The sequence below is a fragment of the Podarcis tiliguerta genome (assembly GCF_965153285.1).
Source record: "Podarcis tiliguerta genome assembly, chromosome: 2".
Classification (NCBI taxonomy): Eukaryota; Metazoa; Chordata; class Lepidosauria; order Squamata; family Lacertidae; genus Podarcis; species Podarcis tiliguerta.
This window is the reverse complement of record NC_139535.1, coordinates 108,287,786-108,306,363: the sequence shown is the minus strand read 5'-3', so window position 1 is coordinate 108,306,363 and position 18,578 is coordinate 108,287,786. Positions and strand designations below refer to the sequence as shown.

Genomic DNA, 18,578 nt, shown 5'->3' with positions numbered 1-18,578 from the left:
AACAGCCAAGGGGTATTCTGCAGTTAGGAAAGTGGCGAGGAAATGCACTGAAAATGTGTGGGATGAGGAAATGATTAATGGGAAGCCATGTACACAACCTACCGTTAGGGCTGGGCAATTCAGTCATATCTTGGATCCTGAACGCCCTGGAACTCGGACGTTTTGGTTCCCAAATGCCGCAAACCCAGAAGTGATTGTTCCAGTTTGCAAACGTTCTTTTGGAAGCCGAACATCTGACAGGGCTTCCGCAGCTTCTGATTGGCTGCAGGAGCTTTCTGCAGCCAATCAAAAGCCGCAATTTGGTTTTTGAATGTTTTGGAAGTCAAACAGACCTCCGAAATGGATTCAGTTCAACTTCCAAAGTCGATATATTGCCCAAGACTGTTTTGAAGTCCATATCATGATAACAGTTCCACAGTTTTTGACCTGGCAACGTATCACAAATCATGATGTGTGTGTGTTTATGTGTGTGCGATGCAAAAATCACAATGTGGAGAAAACCGTGGAGCCAGCAAAAGTGGATTTTATTACAAAAACAAACACACACAAAACCCCCAACCCTGCCATAGATCAGGTCTTGCAGAGTGGGCCTTTGCAATGATTTGGAAATGACATTAGCAGAACAGTCTCTGAAAAAAATACAAATTGGAAAAGACGACCGAACAGAAGGACCAAAATTCCAGAGAAAAGAGAAACCTCTGTCCATGTTTGCAGGTACCAATATGCAGTTTGATTTGCACCCTCTACTTCTCCAAATGATGGGAAGTTCTGGAGAAGCTGGACTGGACAAGACATCATAATGCATCATAAGGACAGGACCATAGCAGTCAACTGACAGACTTGAAAATAAGGGACCAGCAGCCAAAATAAGGGATTTTAGTCAGCCAGTTAAAAGGGACCGGGTAATTTGGGAGAGCAGCACCGGTTTTTAGCCCTTCGTTTCCAGAGGTTGCTGCTCAAGACACCAGCCGATGAAACACTGCAATTAAATAACTACAAGCAGCAACCACTTTTCGCGCAAAACGAAGTCCAAGCTACAAAGATGCTGCTGCAGTTCTGTATCTTTTCTCTCGTGCTCCATCTGCAGCTCTCAGTTTCATCAGGTGGGGTGGGAGGAAGGGGGGGGGAAATAGCGCCCAAAGTAAACCCGCAGATCAGACCATCTATGCTAGTCTACCACTACAAATCTATGGGAGAAGTGCTTGCGGTCCTTCCCTTGTAGCCCTTGGAACACCTGCCCACACCTCCGCCTCCTCTCTCTGAACTGCTTTCTCTATGGTTGCCCTCGCTCTCCTCTCAAGGCTCCTCAGCAATTCATAGGCCGCACCAGGCTGCCCATCTAATTCGGGTCCTTTGGCGGCTCAGCTGCAGTATGGCCTAGCGGGAGCGGGAGCAGCGGGCAGAGGGGAGGCCCCAGGCAGAGACGGCTCAGTTTGGCGGCCGCGAGGAGCATGGTGGCGGAAGGGCCTGAGGCTCCCACCGGTCCCGGTGGGGAGGGGCTCCCGGGGGCCGAGGCTGGTGAGAGGAGGCCGGAGGGGGGCGGGCCGGGCAGCCAAGCAACACACTTGGAGCCTCCCTCCTCCCTGGCCAGCAGGGAGGGAGGGAGAGGAGCTGCTTCCTTTGAAACCCGGGAAATTTAAGGGACACCCATCAATAAGGGACAGCAGCGGGACATAGTGCTGGGATAAGGGACTGTCCCGCCAAATAAGGGACGCTTGACAGCTATGGGCAGGACATGCTTATTTACAAATATACAGGTTGAGCTGGCAGCCGCACACGGAAAGGGCAAGCATGGTAGCCCCCAAATACCTAAAACCCAAACTCTGATTGCCTACACACCCATTTTCAGGCATTCCCAGTCTCCAGCCTCTCTCTCTATGTGAACACTCAAGAGCAACTTCAAAGGTGGTTCAGCATCCTCTTTGAATTGATTAATAAGAAAGCCATGCTCCATGGCGGGGGCACAAGGAAGACAGTAGGCAGTCAGAAGGGAGCAGAGCCACAGTTTTAGGCCTCCATCTTGCCAGAAATCATCACCTATTGAAAATCGCTTTCATCGACATTCAGCTCTGGGATCTCATCAGCCGTCACGTTCAGCTCTGGGATCTCATAAGGCATCACATTCAGTTCTGGGATCTCATCAGGTGTCTCAAACAGACGAATGGGTGGTGGTAGCAACTGCTGATCATCACCCGGCAGTGGAAGGAAAGGATCTGGTAACAGGAGAGAAGGAGAGAATCATCCGGGAACTGAAGGAGGAAATACTGTAGAGATCTGGTGTGCTGCGACCCAGAATAGAAACCCAAAGCATTGCAAATGTAGCCCCAGGTGACTACTCTCTGTTGCAAGGACTTCACCCCTCAAGAGGGCCACAGATTCACCACTCACCTTGCCTGTCGGACAGAAGGCATTGCAGGCCGCGCGCCAAGCCCGCCAAATCATTGTTCAAGTGCTCATCATCTGCAAGGGCCAAACCATTCAGCCAGGGAGCTTGAACGCCCTGCTCCAAGCCCACCAGATCGTGGTTCAAGTGCTCATCGTCTGCAAGGGCCAAACCATTCAGCCTGGGAACTTGAACACAGTGCTCCAATCCCGCCAGATCGTGGTTCAAGTGCTCATCGTCTGCAAGGGCCAAATCATTCGGCCTGGGAACCTGGGCCTCTTCTGGCTGCCTGGATAAATAAGAACATATATATATATATATATATATGCATGCCGTATTTTTCTGTGTATAAGACGCCACATGTATAAGACGACACTATTTTTTTAAAACCCGAAATTAAGTTGTTTAGCTTTTTTGGGGGGTGGGGAGGTCACTTACCCAATCACTCACCCGTCTGCCCACCACAGCTGATCGCTTGCCACAGCCACTGCCAATTGCACACCTCGCTGCAGCCAACAATTTTCTGCCCACTCGCCACCTCCAACACCCCGCCCGCCCACTTGCTGCAGCCAGCAATCGCCTGCGAAATTGCCACAGCCGATTGCCAAAGACGACACCCAATTTTTGCCTTTTTTTCCGTCAAAAGTATTGTCTTATACACAGGAAAATATGGGTGGGTGGGTGTAGTTTTACAATTTAAAATACTCATTTAAACATCCTTCAAATATCAATGACTTCCCTTCTTCTCTTTCCACGGTTCATTTTGCAAACCATAAATCCTTGCATATTTTACAAAAACCAAACCATTCAGTATTCCATTATTGCATCCATCAAAACTTATTTACACTGTTCAATTTATTTTACTGCTGCCAACATTTTCAGGTGTACACTTGAATATATCCAATAAACGTTTTCCAATCTTTTCTAAACGTATATTCTCCTTGTTCCTTTATTCTATATGTTAAGTCTGCAAGCTGCGCATATTCTGTCAGCTTAAGTTGCCATTCTTCTCTGGTTGGGACCGCGCTCATTTTCCATTTTGGGGCTAACGAAACATGGGCCGTAGTAGTGGCATACATAAATAACCTTTTCTGACATCTGACCCACCTGCCTTACACCTGACATTCTATGTGACATCACCGATATGCTGATGGGTGGTGAGAGCTGGTCCTCTGAAGATCAGCTACACTATGGAGTTCCCTTAGTGCTTGGAGTCACCAGACTTCATAGAAACGTCAGGTCAAAGTGGCCCACTGTAGATGGGGGGAGCCCAGGATGTTCCTCCCCACAACCCCAGCCCAGGGGATTAAGTATGCAGGGCAGCCCCAAATTTCTGATGTCCCCAATAGGCTCAGAAGTTGAAAGAGGTGTGATGAGATCTGGCATGGCAAGTACCGTATTTTTCGCTCCATAAGGCGCACCTGACCTTAAGACGCACCTAGTTTTCAGAGGAGGAAAACAGGGAAAAAATATTCTGAAGCAAATGTTGTACTAAACTATTTAATAAGCTACTGGTATATCAGAGTGAGACTGAGAGGAACAGGAGCTGTATGTTTGTTTAGTGTGCATGCTCAAGGAGCCAGCGGACCAGCTGAGACGTGGGGGGATTTGCGTAATTTCCCCCTCGCCCGCATCCCCTGCCTTCCAGTCCCCAGCAGCCTTCCTATATTACCTCCTGATTTTCACTGCGCTTGTGGCTCAGAGCTCGAGGCTGGGGTTTTTTTGCTGCTGGTTGCTTAAATTTTATCCTTCCAGATCCAACCCCTCCTGTGCCCTGCCGTCCCTCTGCAGCCTCATTGCTCCGTTTAGGGAGCGTGCGGACCTTTGCTAGCTGAGGCTGCTGCAGCTGTTGCTGGCTAGGCACCGCTTTTAAAAGCACCTGCTGGCTCTGAATCGCCTGCCTCCTCCCGGCTCGCTGTAAAGCAAACAAAGGGAGAGCCGCGCAAAGCGGGACAGGAGCCCTGTAAGCGGCTCCCACTTTGCTTGACTGATGGGAGCCATGGCTGCGGTCCAGTGCATTCGCTCAGACGCACAGGCAGTTTCCCTTTCTTTTTAGAAGGGAAAAAGTGTGTCTTACGGAGCAAAAAATACGGTAAGCTCTCGAAGAGGCTGACATGGGATGAGATGGCACAACTCACTGAGACGAGACTCTGATCAGGCGGCGGTTCAGGTAGCGTCTCTCTTCTGTCAGGTCCGCTGGGAAGGAGAGAAAAAAGGGTGTGTAAGGGAGCTAGAAGCAGGATTGGACCCCTCACCAACCAAAGCAAGGAAGACAGCACTGAGCTCAGCACCCGTGAGTTCTGCCTCAGTGGATTCTGCATTCAGAGAGTGCCTGAAGTTTCTACAAATGTTACTCGAATTCTATGCTTGAGAAGAGATCTGGAAAACTGTCTTGTTGATATGCAAATGCACACCTTTTTATATATAAAAAAGGAATAATTTACTTTGAAGTTTTTGAGTTGCAGAGTTAGTGACTATGATTTATTTATTTTTCAAAAAAGCAAATATCATCTGTGTAGAGGAAAGGGGAAATCTGGATTATCTAGAGCAGTGTTCCCCAACCTTGGGCCTCCAGCTGTTTTTGGACTATAATTCCCATCATCCTTGACCACTGGTCTTGCTAGCGAGGGATGATGGGAGTTGTAGTCCAAAAACAGCTGGAGGCCCAAGGTTGGGGAACACTGATCTAGAGGGGGAAACAGGTTGGCCAATAATGTTGTGTGGATGCTGTGTTAAGAGTGAAGGCAGACACAATGTTTTTAGAGCTGTGGAAGCATTCTGGAAGTGTTTTCAGGGTGACACTTTTACTGTAGAACCTATGGAGGTCTATGAAGCCCCAGCACCAGATTAATGTCCAAGTGTACCGTATTTTTCGCTCTATAAGACGCACCAGACCACAAGACGCACCTAATTTTTGGAGGAGGAAAACAAGAAAAAAAATATTCTGAATCTCAGAAGCCAGAACAGCAAGAGGGACCGCTGCGCAGTGAAAGCAGCAATCCCTCTTGCTGTTCTGGCTTCTGGGATACCTGCGCAGCCTGCATTCGCTCCATAAGAGGCACACACATTTCCCCTTACTTTTTAGGAGGGAAAAAGTGAGTCTTATGGAGCAAAAATTCCGGTATTTTAATTCTCAAGAGACAAGCTCAGGGGCAGGCGGTTTTCAAGTGTGAAGCAGAAGCCAGCAGCACTGATTGGCCTTCCCCTGATGATGTGACCAATGAACCTTGCTCCCTTCACCCCAACCCATAGAGAAGTCTTGCACTTTCAAAAATATTTCTTAACAGCCAATACAATGGCAAATAAGTAGGTAAGCCTTCATGTAAAACCTTTATTAATTTCCCCAAAATAAAAGGAGAGCCTACTTGAAGTATGAGGGCAAGACTAACAGCTGAGTTAACCTTCAACTTGCTGGTGTGCATGTCCAAATTTGGGACTAAGCCAGGCCCACACCAGAGCTGAAAAATTTGCTGCACGTTCCGGTTTTGTATAATTATTATCTGTCTTCACCCTTAGACAGTAAACTCCGCAGAGCAGAGGCTCTGGCTTTCTCTTCTTTTTGTTGTAAATTATGTTACTCTGTGAAGTTCTATGACATAGATGGCAGCATATAAAGTTTACCATAGTTATCGTCGGTGCTTTTTTTCTAGAAAAAGAGGTGCCGGAAATCACAATGAACACCTCCCTTATTTAATAATAATAATAATAATAATAATAATAATAATAATTTTTATTTATATCCCGCCCTCCCCAGCCAAAGCCGGGCTCAGAGCGGCTAACAACAGTAAAACGATAAAACATTCTAAAATCATTTCATTATAGAATTAATTCCAATCAAATTCATGGCAACCATTGGGCTAGAGTTCTGTGAGGATAACCAAAGGCAATGGCGCTCCCCTGAGATGTGCCGGAACTGACATCTAGTGAGTTCCGGCTAAAAAAAGCCTGATCATCATCATCATCATGGCAGCCATAAAAGCTGCAGGTGTTGTTTCAAAACCCCACCTCACCAGCAATCAAGTTCTCTGCGGCTCAGGACCCCAATCCGTTAAAGACTGCCTCTTCCCACATGAACCTACCCGGACCCTGAGATCATCTTCTGAGGCCCTCCTTCATGTGCCGCCTCCTCAAGAGTTCCAGAGGATGACAATACAAAAACAGGCCTTCTCTGCAGTGGCTCCCAGTTTGTGGCATGCTCTCCCTGGGGAGGTTCGGCTGGCGCCTTCATTATACACCAGGCAAAAACATTTCTTTTTAACCAAGCCTTCGGGTTGATCTGATTTACACCCCATGCCCATTTAAAATGTGGGTTTTTGGGGGAGGTGTGTTATTGGGTTGTTGTTTTAACTTTTATTATGTACCGTATTTTTCGCACTATAAGACGCACTTTTTCCCTCCTAAAAAGTAAGGGGAAATGTGTGTGTGTCTTATGGAGCGAATGCAGGCTGCGCAGCTATCCCAAAAGCCAGAACAGCAAGAGGGATCGCTGCGCAGCGCTCCCTCTTGCTGTTCTGGCTTCTAGGATTCAGAATATTATTTTTTCTTGTTTTCCTCCTCCAAAAACTGGGTGCATCTTATGCTCTGGTGTGTCTTATAGAGCGAAAAATACGGTATTTTGTGGTTTTCTATCTTATCCCTGAGACCCCTGGGTATAGGGCGGTATATAAATTCAGTAAATCATACTCATCACCCGAGGAGGCTGAATTCTGCACGGCGAGATTACAGAAATACTGAATACATATAAGCCGGGCCCATAAACGTGCAAGACATCCGAATGCCCTGGAATTCAGTGCATAGAAGAGTGTCATGAAAGAGGGAACCCCATGACAATCTGGCAGGCAGGAATACCTTCCCGGCGTTCGCTATAGTAAGGAGAAAAAGCTGAATCCCGGGGCGTGTCAGGATAGAGGTACTTCAGTGGATTCTCAGATTTTTGCTCCATAGCCAGGAAGTGATAGTCATGGATGATGTCTGGCAGCGCCAGGGACTTTAGCTCGACGCAGGTGTAGGGCTCCACTGACTGGAACCTGGGGGAACCTGCAGAGGTTAGAAACACACAGTCAAAGTGTCAGGTGGAGTTCTTTCTGATCTTGTGTGGAGATCAACCCATCCAGATGATGGATAGATAATTTATTACGGTCAAAGACCAGCTCGCATAACACAGTAAAAACAGTGTCCACAAAGTTAAAATAGACAATCAGAGCAGATTGCAGCAATAGCTCATGAGTTAAAATTGAGATATATACATACACGCGTACAACTGAGATTTGGGCTACCATAGAAATTGACCCTGAGGCGCCCCAAACGGCGACTTCAGCATTTCCCTAGTAAGCTATTTTATTCTAGAGAATGATCTGTTCCTACAAATCTGAGAGCAGAATCTGGCTACCAGCCAGGTCGTCAGGTGGAATTAGTTTTGTTCATGCAAGCTTTTTCAAAACTGCATTTTAAATACGTAAATTCTTCTTAGGCTATCTCTGTTGCAAGAATTCCCACCGTTTGTTGACGATTATAAAGATTCTATTACTGGGTTTTTGGTTTTGGTTTTAAATCATTGTTTTGTAACAAGAAACCAAGGGAATATTTACTGAATAGCAGCTATATAAAAGTTAAATAAAACAGACAGGCAGGCTTAGAATGAAAATCGTCTGCCTACATCTCACCAGCATAGGGCCCGATTTAGGTTTGATGAGGCCCTAAGCTACTGAAGGTAATGGGGCCCTTTATATGTCCAGCTGTCCTTTGTCAACAACAAATTGTTGCTTTTTTGTGTTGAATATCTGCTATATGGTAATTTATGGACCTAATAGGTATCCAAAGCCATTTACACATAACAAAATATGTATTTTATCAAAGCAATTGTTGAACTGACATACAATTAAGAATAAGTCTATTAATACATCCAGGTTTTTTCCTTTAAATTTTTTTGGGGCCCCCCAAGAGGGTGGGGTTGCAGCGCTCATCTCGTTTTATTGGCTTAGGGAGCCGGCGTATAGCTTCCGGGTCATGTGGCTAGCATGACTAAGCCGCTTCTGGCGAAACAGAGCAGCGCACGGAAATGCCGTTTACCTTCCCGCCAGAGCGGTACCTATTTATCTACTTGCACTTTGACGTGCTTTCGAGCTGCTAGGTTGGCAGGAGCAGGGACCGAGCAATGGGAGCTCACCCCGTCGCGGGGATTCGAACTGCCGACCTTCTGATCCGCAAGTCCGAGGCTCTGTGGTTTAACCCACAGCGCCACCCGCTTGTTTATCTTATATGTAAATCTGGCACTGCACTAAACACATGAGGAGAGTTCAGAAGGACTGCCAAAAATGGGAGGGTGTATCAATACCTCATTTTGGAAAATCCTGGTGCTGGTTCATGCATTCTATTTATTTATTTGGACCACCTTGTAAGTACTTAAATAATAATTGTATTTAAAGGATTTTCACCTTCAAATCTGCAGGAAAGCAAAAGGAGATGGACTTAGTTCTGCCCCCGTGTAGAACTGGGACTGAACTGCAATGGATTTCTCCATCCCAAGTTATCATACACACTTATCAGGTATAGAGATGGAAAGGCCTGGGGGGGGGGGAAACTCCCTGAAAATGGGGGGCTGGTGGCAAATATTCCCACTTCCACACCTGTTTTTCCTGGTTCCAGGGACACAAGAACAGGCCCTATAGCTGATTTTCCTTACCCCAGTGCAATCCAGTTAAAATGATAACAAATGAAAATAAAAGGCTTCTTTTGGTTTTTGTCATGTCCTTCAGAGACAGCCCAGACTTGCTTGATTTAATTAGCATTTCCCAGCTCTACATCAATAATCAATACTTCAGATTTGCAATCGTAGCTTGGACTGCATGTTGTTTTTAACCTTGCTTATCTTCTTGTCCGAATGCTTGATTAAGTTATACTAATTAAAGGAAACGGATTTGCTGCAAGCCTAAAAACTCATCTTTGAACCATAAATTTTCTGTGTGCTGACACAAAGGGGCACTAACTTTCCAGCTTAACATGGCAGAGGGAAGTAAGGTAAAAACTCTCTAACTGCTACACAGAAATCATACTTATATTTCCCCTGCTGAGCAAGGCAAAGTTGTCACAGGGACAACTGTTCTCCATTTTCCACCCCCATTTTCACAGATTTTTTTAAAAGGGATTCACATCTCTAATCAGTGCGTAAGTTAAAAAATACAATGAAGCATTGGAAAAATTGTTTTTTAACATCCCCCCCAAGAAGAATAAAAAAAAAACCAGCAGAAAAACACACACACTGTGATGATTAAGAAGAAGAAGAGTTTGTATTTGATATCCCGCCTTTCACTCCCTTTAAGGAGTCTCAAAGCAGCTAACATTCTCCTTTCCCTTCCTCCCCCACAACAAACACTCTGTGAGGTGAGTGGGGCTGAGAGACTTCAAGGAAGTGTGACTAGCCCAAGGTCACCCAGCAGCTGCATGTGGAGGAGCGGAGACGCGAACCCGGTTGCCCAGATTACGAGACTACCGCTCTTAACCACTACACCACACTGGCCCCACAAGGCAAGGCAAGGGAGAGAATTCCAGGAAATAACCTGTGTTGTCGAAGTCCACCCAGGTAAAGGTGATGCCCCCATTTGCGGTGCTCTCACTGAAGCGCAGCAGGAAGGTGCCTGCCCTCTTCTTCTTCAGCAAACTCCTCTCCCGCTTGCGGCTCACGAACCCCATGATGAGGCTAGGATGCGATGCAGGTGGGAAGAGGAGAAATATCGAGGTCAAACAGCTGCCACCTTTGCGCTGCCGTAACCCCCTCCCGACAACTGTAGCCTCACATCAGATGGGTGGGGTACAAATAATAAAATTACTTTTATGACGATCTCTTCCTGCAGCCCCCTCCCCTGAGTGACAAGGACAAGGAATTTACTCAATTACTGAAAACATGCACTGGCCAGTATGTGACTTGGATGTAGGGCAGGGTGGCTCATAGCTGAGACAGTATCTACAGGTGAAACTCGAAAAATTAGAATATCATGGAAAAGTTCATTTATTTCAGTAATTCAACTTAAAAGGTGAAACTAGTATATGAGATAGACTCATGACATGCAAAGCGAGATACTGTGGTACCTCAGGTTACATACGCTTCAGGTTATAGACTCCGCTAACTCGGAAATAGTACCTCGGGTTAAGAACTTTGCTTCAGGATGAGAACCTGAAGAAACCTGATGAGAACAGATATCGTGCAGCAGTGGCAGGCCCCATTAGCTAAAGTGGTACCTTGGGTTAAGAACAATTTCAGGTTAAGAACGGACCTCTTGAATGAATTAAGTACTTAACCTGAGGTACCACTGTATGTCAAGCCTTTATTTGTTATAATTGTGATGGTCATGGCATACACCTCAGCAGTGCCACAGGCTGATAGCATCCATGCCATGCCACACTGAGGTAGTAATTGATGCAAAAGGGGCCCAAACCAAGTACTGAGTACATATGCATGCTTCTACTTCTCAATTATTGATCAGCGCATGAAGGATATTGAGCAGCAGAATAATCTGGCCTATATTAAGAAATTTAGTGCTTGGTACGCTTATCTGCCCCCCTCCCATTTTGATCCTCGGGCACCTTATTTATTTGTCTACCTTAACCATTCCAAAACTCAGACGGGCCTTTACACTGGCCAGACTAAATATGTTACCCTCAGCTGTTCTCGAAGGTAGATATCAAAAAATTCCATTTGAGAACCGGCTCTGCCCCTGTGGAGCTGGCTATGTAGAGACGGTGTCACACGTTCTCTTGTCTTGCTCCCTATATAAAGATCTCAGGGACGAGACCATCACGCCGCTCCTATCTGCCATCCCGGGCCGCTCTTGCAGAGCCAAATTGTTCTCACTCCTAGCCGACCAGAACAGCTCGACAACAGAGAAGGTTGCCAAATTTATCGAGAGAGCAATGAGACTGAGAGCTGTTATCTGAATGACACCAGTGTCGTCACCCGGATTCCTCGCCTAGGATTTTATGATTATTATCATTATGTTTTATTATTATTATTTTATTACTTCTGCCAAGTTTTAAGTACTGAGATTATTAATTTACCTAGGGTTTTAATAGGTCACAAGATTTTATGGTAACTATATCTGTAATGTATTTCTGTTGGTGTTTGTCCTATGGCCTGTCGGCTACGCAAATAAAGTCTACTACTACTACTTCTACTTCTCAGAGCTCCAATACTGCTCTATTTGCAATCCTTGTTTTGCTGATTTCATTTAATATTCTAATTTTCTGAGATTGTAAATTTGGGCTTTCATCAGCTGTACGCCATGACCATCACAATTATAACAAATAAAGGCTTGACACATCTCGCTTTGCATGTCATGAGTCTATCTCATATATTAGTTTCACCTTTTAAGTTGAATTACTGAAATAAATTAACTTTCCCACGATATTCTAATTTTTCAAATTTCACCTGTTGTTTTGAATGCAGTGGTACCTCAGGTTAAGTACTTAATTCGTTCCGGAGGTCCATACTTAACCTGAAACTGTTCTTAACCTGAAGCACCACTTTAGCTAATGGGGCCTCCTGCTGCTGCCGCGCCACCGGAGCACGATTTCTGTTCTCATCCTGGAGCAAAATTCTTAACCCGAGGTACTATTTCTGGGTTAGCGGAGTCTGTAACCTGAAGCATATGTAAGCCAAGGTACCACTGTATCACAGTTGGGAGTTCAGCACAATCTGTTTGCCGCAGAGCTGAGCATCAAAGGCTACCTGGGGCCAATTCCCCGTGGAGTGAAGTGCTTGCTTGGTAATGTATACACTACTTGCTGCTTGGAATAAAATCTGTAACCTTCTCACCCGGTTGGAGGATGGATGGCGGCTAACAGATTGAGGTTGAATCCTGACAAGACAGAAGTACTGTTTTGGGGGGACAGGAGGCGGGCAGGTGTGGAGGATTCCCTGGTCCTGAATGGGGTAACTGTGCCCCTGAAGGACCAGGTGCGCAGCCTGGGAGTCATTTTGGACTCACAGCTGTCCATGGAGGCACAAGTCAAATCTGTATCCAGGGCAGCTGTTTACCAGCTCCATCTGGTACGTAGGCTGAGACCCTATCTGCCTGCAGACTGTCTCGCCAGAGTGGTGCATGCTCTGGTTATCTCCCACTTGGACTACTGCAATGCGCTTTACATGGGGCTACCTTTGAAGGTGACCCGGAAACTACAACTAATCCAGAACGCGGCAGCTAGACTGGTGACTCGGCGTGGCTGCCGAGACCATATAACACCGGTCTTGAAAGACCTACATTGGCTCCCAGTACGTTTCCGAGCACAATTCAAAGTGTTGGTGCTGACCTTTAAAGCCCTAAACGGCCTCGGTCCAGTATATCTGAAGGAGCGTCTCCACCCCCATCGTTCTGCCCGGACACTGAGGTCCAGCTCTGAGAGCCTTCTGGCGGTTCCCTCACTATGAGAGGCCAGGTTACAGGGAACCAGGCAGAGGGCCTTCTCGGTAGTGGCGCCCGCCCTGTGGAACGCCCTCCCATCAGATGTCAAAGCGATAAACAACTACCTGACATTCAGAAGACATCTGAAGGCAGCCCTGTTTAGGGAAGTTTTTAATATGTGACATTTTAATGTATTTTTCATCTTTGTTGGAAGCCACCCAGAGTGGCTGGGGAAACCCAGCCAGATGGGCGGGGTAGAAATAAATTATAATTATTATTATTATTATTATTATTATTATTACCCACTTGCGTTTGTGTTGCTTCTGAATCCAATTTGAAAAGAATCATCTTGTATTGGGCAAGACAAATATCTTCCAACTCTACAACTATCATTCTATGAAAGGGGGTTTGGCGTATTTGCAAAGAACTCAGGTGGCTTTTGCAACGAGTGGTGGAGACAGGCAAATGGCCCCCTAGCAAACAGCGCCCTCCTGAGGCCGTTGCCGTTAAAGGCTTTGTGCGACTCCTCGAGTTCTGCTATTGGAGAAGGAAGAAGCCAAATTCCCCCCTCTTCTTCCCCACCCCTCTCCTTACTTGTTGTTCCAGAGTTGCAGGAGGTGCTCCTTAATCAGGAGCAAGATGCCATCAATCCAGGTCCAGAAGGAGAAAGCGTACGAAGTAGGCTGTGGGGGAAAGGGGAGAGGAAATAAGAAGAGGGAAAGGCGCTTCGGGGAGCAGCAGGAGGAGGCAGGGGCGGCGCTTACCCTGGCAAACTGTGCCCAGGCGACTGTGCTCTGCGATGTTGCATTTGGTCCTTCGGTGGAAAGAAAAGGCAAGAAGTGAGCTGCATAATTGTTCTGACAGAAATGGGGGGTGAGGCCTGTTAGTTGACCCTTCTTTGGCACCCCCCCCACCCACCCTTACTTCCACTTTATGGACTTGAGGGAACAGAAGGTACCGTATTTTTCACTCCATAGGGCGCACCTGACCATAGAAGAAGAAGAAGAAGAGTTTGGATTTGATATCCTGCCTTTCACTCCCCTTCAGAAGTCTCAAAGTGGCTAACATTCTCCTTTCCCTTCCTCCCCCACAAGAAACACTCTGTGAGGTGAGTGGGGCTGAGAGACTTCAGAGAAGTGTGACTGGCCCAAGGTCACCCAGCAGCTCCATGTGGAGGAGCGGAGACGCGAACCTGGTTCCCCAGATTACAAGACTACCGCTCTTAACCACTACACCACACTGGCTCTACAAAGCATATACCATATACCATAGGGCGCACCTAGTTTTCAGAGGGGGAAATCAAGGGGGGAAATGTAATCCCCCCCCCGCCCAGCTCTGGGAGAAGTGGACAGAAGCGCACAGCCTGTGCTCTTCTCCCAGAGCTTCTCCCTGCTTTTGCGGGAGGTGGGAGAATTCCCCCATCTCCCGCAGAAGTCCGCAGAAGCCACGCGCTCTTTAAAGGGTGCGTGGCTCCTGTGGGCTATTCTACGAGGTGGGAGAAGGGACTGATGCGGCCAGTCGGTCCCTTCTCCCTCCTGGGGAAAAGCCCGCAAGAGACGCATGGAGCTTGTGTGCGGCTCTTGGGGGCTTTCCCCGCCTGTCTCCCCCCTGCATTCGCTCCATAAGATGCACACACATTTCCCCTTGCTTTTTAGGAGGGAAAAAGTGCGTCCTATAGAGCGAAAAATACGGTAACACTCTGTTCATTCTATCTTGAACAGCTACCACCAACCCTGACTCTACATTCATGGTCACTGATGGAAAGTGGTACCTTGCTTCTCAAATGCCCTGGTTCCCAAATGCCGAAAACCCAGAAGAAAGCGTTCCGGTTTCCCAACATTTTTTGGAAGCCGAATGTCCGATGTGGTTGTCAGCTATTGTTTCCGGGGAGCCTGCACCCATCAGAAACTGTGCCTACGTTTTCGAACATTTCGGAAGTCAAACGGACTTCCGGAACGGATTAAGTTTGGCGCTTTTCTTTTTGCCATCTATTTTGCGTTTTTGAGGCTTTTTCAGTTCATTTGTTTTTGTGACCGTGTGGAACCCAGTTCAGCTACTGATTGATTGATTGATTGATTGATTGTGTGACTGCGGAAATGGATAAAAGCTAAATGGTGGGGTTCTGAAAATCCAAAATAAATTGAACCACTGCACTACACTGGCCCCGCATTACCAGACTCCCCCATTACCACAGAGTTTCTCTCTCAGCATCTTGAGTTGATCTGTGTTTAGGCCTCGGTCAGTAGCAGCCAAGAATTGCCAGCTCAGGACAGGGGACAGCTGGTCCCAGGTGGCAGCAGGTGGATTGCAGAAAAATAGCTGGTTCTGAGAGAACGACAGGAGGGGAGATGGAAAACACACACAGTGAGCCAGGCGAGACCAATTTAGGGAACAGGAGGGACACAGGGCATGAGGTTGGAGGGAAATCCGGGACAATCAAAAGCTTTGGATACAAAACTGGCCGGGACAACGTCGCAAGAGTTACAAAAACCCAACATGGAACCCTGAAGGTGTTACTACATTCCAAGTCCCCTTCATCCCAGGCCCGTCGTTCGCCATGGGGCTGAGGCTGCTGGGATCTGGAATCCAACAACATCTGGGAGAGCGCCATGTTGTCTACAGTGGTAGCTCGGGTTAAGTACTTAATTCGTTCTGGAGGTCCGTTCTTAACCTGAAACTGTTCTTAACCTGAAGCACCACTTTAGCTAATGGGGCTTCCTGCTGCTGCTGCACCGCCGCTACACGATTTCTGTTCTCATCCTGAAGCAAAGTTCTTAACCCGAGGTGATATTTCTGGGTTAGCAGAGTCTGTAACCTGAAGCGTATGTAACCTGAGGTACCACTGTACACAGAAGCGACTTTCATGTAGGAAGAGCAGGTTGCCTGTGGGGAGAAAAGTCACGGGTCGACACATGTGCAAGACTGCTGCAGGGACATGCCCTGTACAGTGTCGTGTGCTGTGGAGCACACACAAGGAATGGAGTCCGGAAATAAAAGGCGACCAGCGCCAAAGTTAGTGGTTGTTTCTCCAGGGAGTGTCTCTGGGTATCCTCTGAAGCATGCTCGAGGTGTGTGTGGGGGGGGGCTATTAATCTGCCATCTTCTGAACTGAGGGGTCGCTACAGGCTAAACATGGGCAAGGTATCCACATCTAAGTGACAGCAGTTTCTACACTGGAATTCTGAATCAAATTATTATTTGCTGCTTTATTTATTCTTATTCTTTATATACCACCCTATACCTGCAGGTGTCAGTGTGGTTCACAGAATAAAACGAGAATATAAAACCACAAAGGACATAAAATAAAAACAACAACCCAATAACACACACACACCCCACAAACATTTTAAAAGGGCACAGGATGTCAATCAAATCAACCAAAGGTAAAGAGGGACGTTTTTGCCTGGCGCCTAAAGGTGTATAATGAAGGCAGCAGCCGGACCTCCCTGGGGAGAGCATTCCACAAACGCGGAGCCACTGCAGAAAAGGCCCTGTTCTCGTGTTGCCACCTTCCGGAAGCTCACGCTGAGAAGGCACACAGAGAAGGGCCTCAGGCGATATAAGTTTATTATGTAGTATTATATCCGAATGGGTTGTTGAATATTACTTTGCTTGACATAAGTCGTTTATTTCAAAGTTATGTTTTTATTATGATTTTTTTGTATTGGATCAGATTGTTATAAGGTTATGATCTTTTTTGTGTATTTTGTTGTTTCTTCAGCTTGCGAACCACCTTATGTATAGTAATTTTAAAAGGCGGTATACAAATTAAAAGTGAAATGAAATGAAATGCTTTCTGGCTGGGGGGTGTCAACCCTACCCCACAGAGAAGGCTTCCAAAAAAAAGAGAAATGTAGTATGTTTCTTACCGTTGGGTTTGGACTGAACATGAGGTACCATAAGATAGAGGCCCAAGCACTGGACATCTGGTTGGTATTAGAGATGACCACCACCGGCAAAGTGGATGTCTAAGAGGAGAAAAATCACAAATCTTGAAAGAGCAGCAATAAATGCCGATCCCAGACCCTGGGCCAAATTAAAAAGGCCTTCGTCCCCATATGACAAATTCCGCTCTCTCCTTGACCAGTATTCACAAACTGAGGCAAAAACACAAAGAAGGCAGTCGACAGATGGGCCTATTGGATCTTCTTTCTTCCCAATCTCCTCTCAGCGCCATCTCGTTCTTCTGCAGTGACAAAAATATTCTCAACGAAGATAAGTTTGATCAAACGAAGATTCGGTGATGTTACGCATAAGAGATAAACAGGGTGCCGGTGTTTCGCCCATGAAGAGTCTTGGGCTTCTTCAGTAAATTCTCTCTCATGGTTTTGATATATTTATAAATATTCACTGGTGGTACAAACCCAAACTTATTAGTGTTTAAATAAAATAAATGCTTAAGTCAAGAAAGAACTTAGCATATGAAGTGCAAGTATTGATTTTCGTATTTATATTCTCAGAAATTACATAATGAATGTTTAAAGGTTAATCAGGTTTTGGTTTTTTATCACCAGTGAATGTATGTAAACACACCAAAATCTTGAGGGAGAATTTCCTGAAGAAAGAAATTAAATATTGTAGCTTCAGCCAAGAAGGAATGTAACATATGGACTCCAAGTAGAGACTTTTGTACTTGCCTGTTCAGATATTATTTAGAAATTTTATTTAATCTTCGTTGATATCTGACCCTTGAGCATAACATCGCCGACATCTCGTTTGATCAAACTTACCTTTGTTGAAATCTACAGGAGCCTGGCTAAAGGAACTTTAAAGACTGAATTTTCCTTTTGGACACAATTTGAATGAGTTTTCGGTTTGTGGCTTCTTGTACCTTGTTCTCTCAATTTTTGGATTATTAATATAAGATTGAATGGTTTGCTTGGTAGTGTTTTGTGTGCTGCTTATGCGCTGCTTACTTCATACTGGTTTAGTATGAGAATTGGCAGCATAGGTTCATTTCTTCAGTAGGCTAACTTCAAGCAACCTGGCCAGTAAGAGGACTGCATTCAACCACCACCACAACCAACTCCTAACTTCATCAGTGAGGTCCTCATACCTGCAGCTGACAGGTAAAATCTTGGTAGCAATAGTCCAGGATGAAAGTGATGGTGTGAAGCTCCTCTGTGACAGGCAATAATGCCTATGGGAGGGAGAGAGAATGAGAATTAGCAAAGGCAAGAGGCACACACCTAGCTGAGTCTGTTATTTTATACAGGTTTTTCTAGAACCTTAAAGATTTATTGGGTTGTGAACTTCTGTACACTAGAGTCCATCCATCAGATGCGGGAAGTGTTAGAACAACGGACTATACACACTCCCAAGAACCATATGTTTCGCTCTGTTAGACGCACCGGACGATAAGACGCACCTAGTTTTTAGGGGAGGAAAACAAGAAATAAGAAAGCAACGCAAAGCATCGTGAGCTAAGAGGGAGCGCTCCTCCATCTTCGCTCAGGAGGCTTTGCAGGGCTATCCCTGAAGCCAGGAGAGCAAGCGGGATCGCTGCGCACCAATCCCTCTTGCCCTCCTAGCTTCAGCAAAAGCAAGCCTATTGGCTTTCCTCCCCAAAGAGCCGCAAGCTCTTTAGAGGGAGCGTGGCTCTTGGGGGCTTTTCTGGGAGGTGGGGGAAGGGACAGCGCTGCGCGGCTCTATCCTTTCCCCCGCCTTCCGCAAAAGCCAGGGATAGCTGCACGAAGCCTCCGCAGGGCAGCAGGATGAAGGCTGTGCCCTGCTGAGGCTTCACGCGGCTAAGCCAGAAGCTAGAACAGCTAGAGGGAGCACTGCGCAGAGATCCCGCTTGC

General features: G+C 46.4%; 1 protein-coding gene across 2 annotated transcripts in view; it reads right to left on the bottom strand.

The window, feature by feature from the left end:
• Positions 1-503: 503 nt before the first annotated feature.
• STAT2 (signal transducer and activator of transcription 2) overlaps positions 504-18,578 on the bottom strand; it is a 43,589-nt gene continuing 25,514 nt past the window's right edge. The window contains exons 15-24 of one of the 2 annotated variants that reach the window (XR_014508005.1): positions 17,834-17,917; positions 16,647-16,745; positions 14,967-15,102; positions 13,542-13,591; positions 13,372-13,460; positions 9,940-10,079; positions 7,232-7,420; positions 4,475-4,579; positions 2,389-2,672; positions 504-2,213 (exon numbers count right to left, since the gene is read on the bottom strand). Coding sequence is in view for 1 of the 2 variants with exons in the window: in XM_083427457.1 (XP_083283583.1) it covers positions 2,038-2,213; positions 2,389-2,672; positions 4,522-4,579; positions 7,232-7,420; positions 9,940-10,079; positions 13,372-13,460; positions 13,542-13,591; positions 14,967-15,102; positions 16,647-16,745; positions 17,834-17,917 (1,305 nt within the window). In the remaining variant the exon portion in view is untranslated. The remainder of the gene's footprint in view (positions 2,214-2,388; positions 2,673-4,474; positions 4,580-7,231; positions 7,421-9,939; positions 10,080-13,371; positions 13,461-13,541; positions 13,592-14,966; positions 15,103-16,646; positions 16,746-17,833; positions 17,918-18,578) is intronic. The other variant, XM_083427457.1, reaches the window with a different exon arrangement.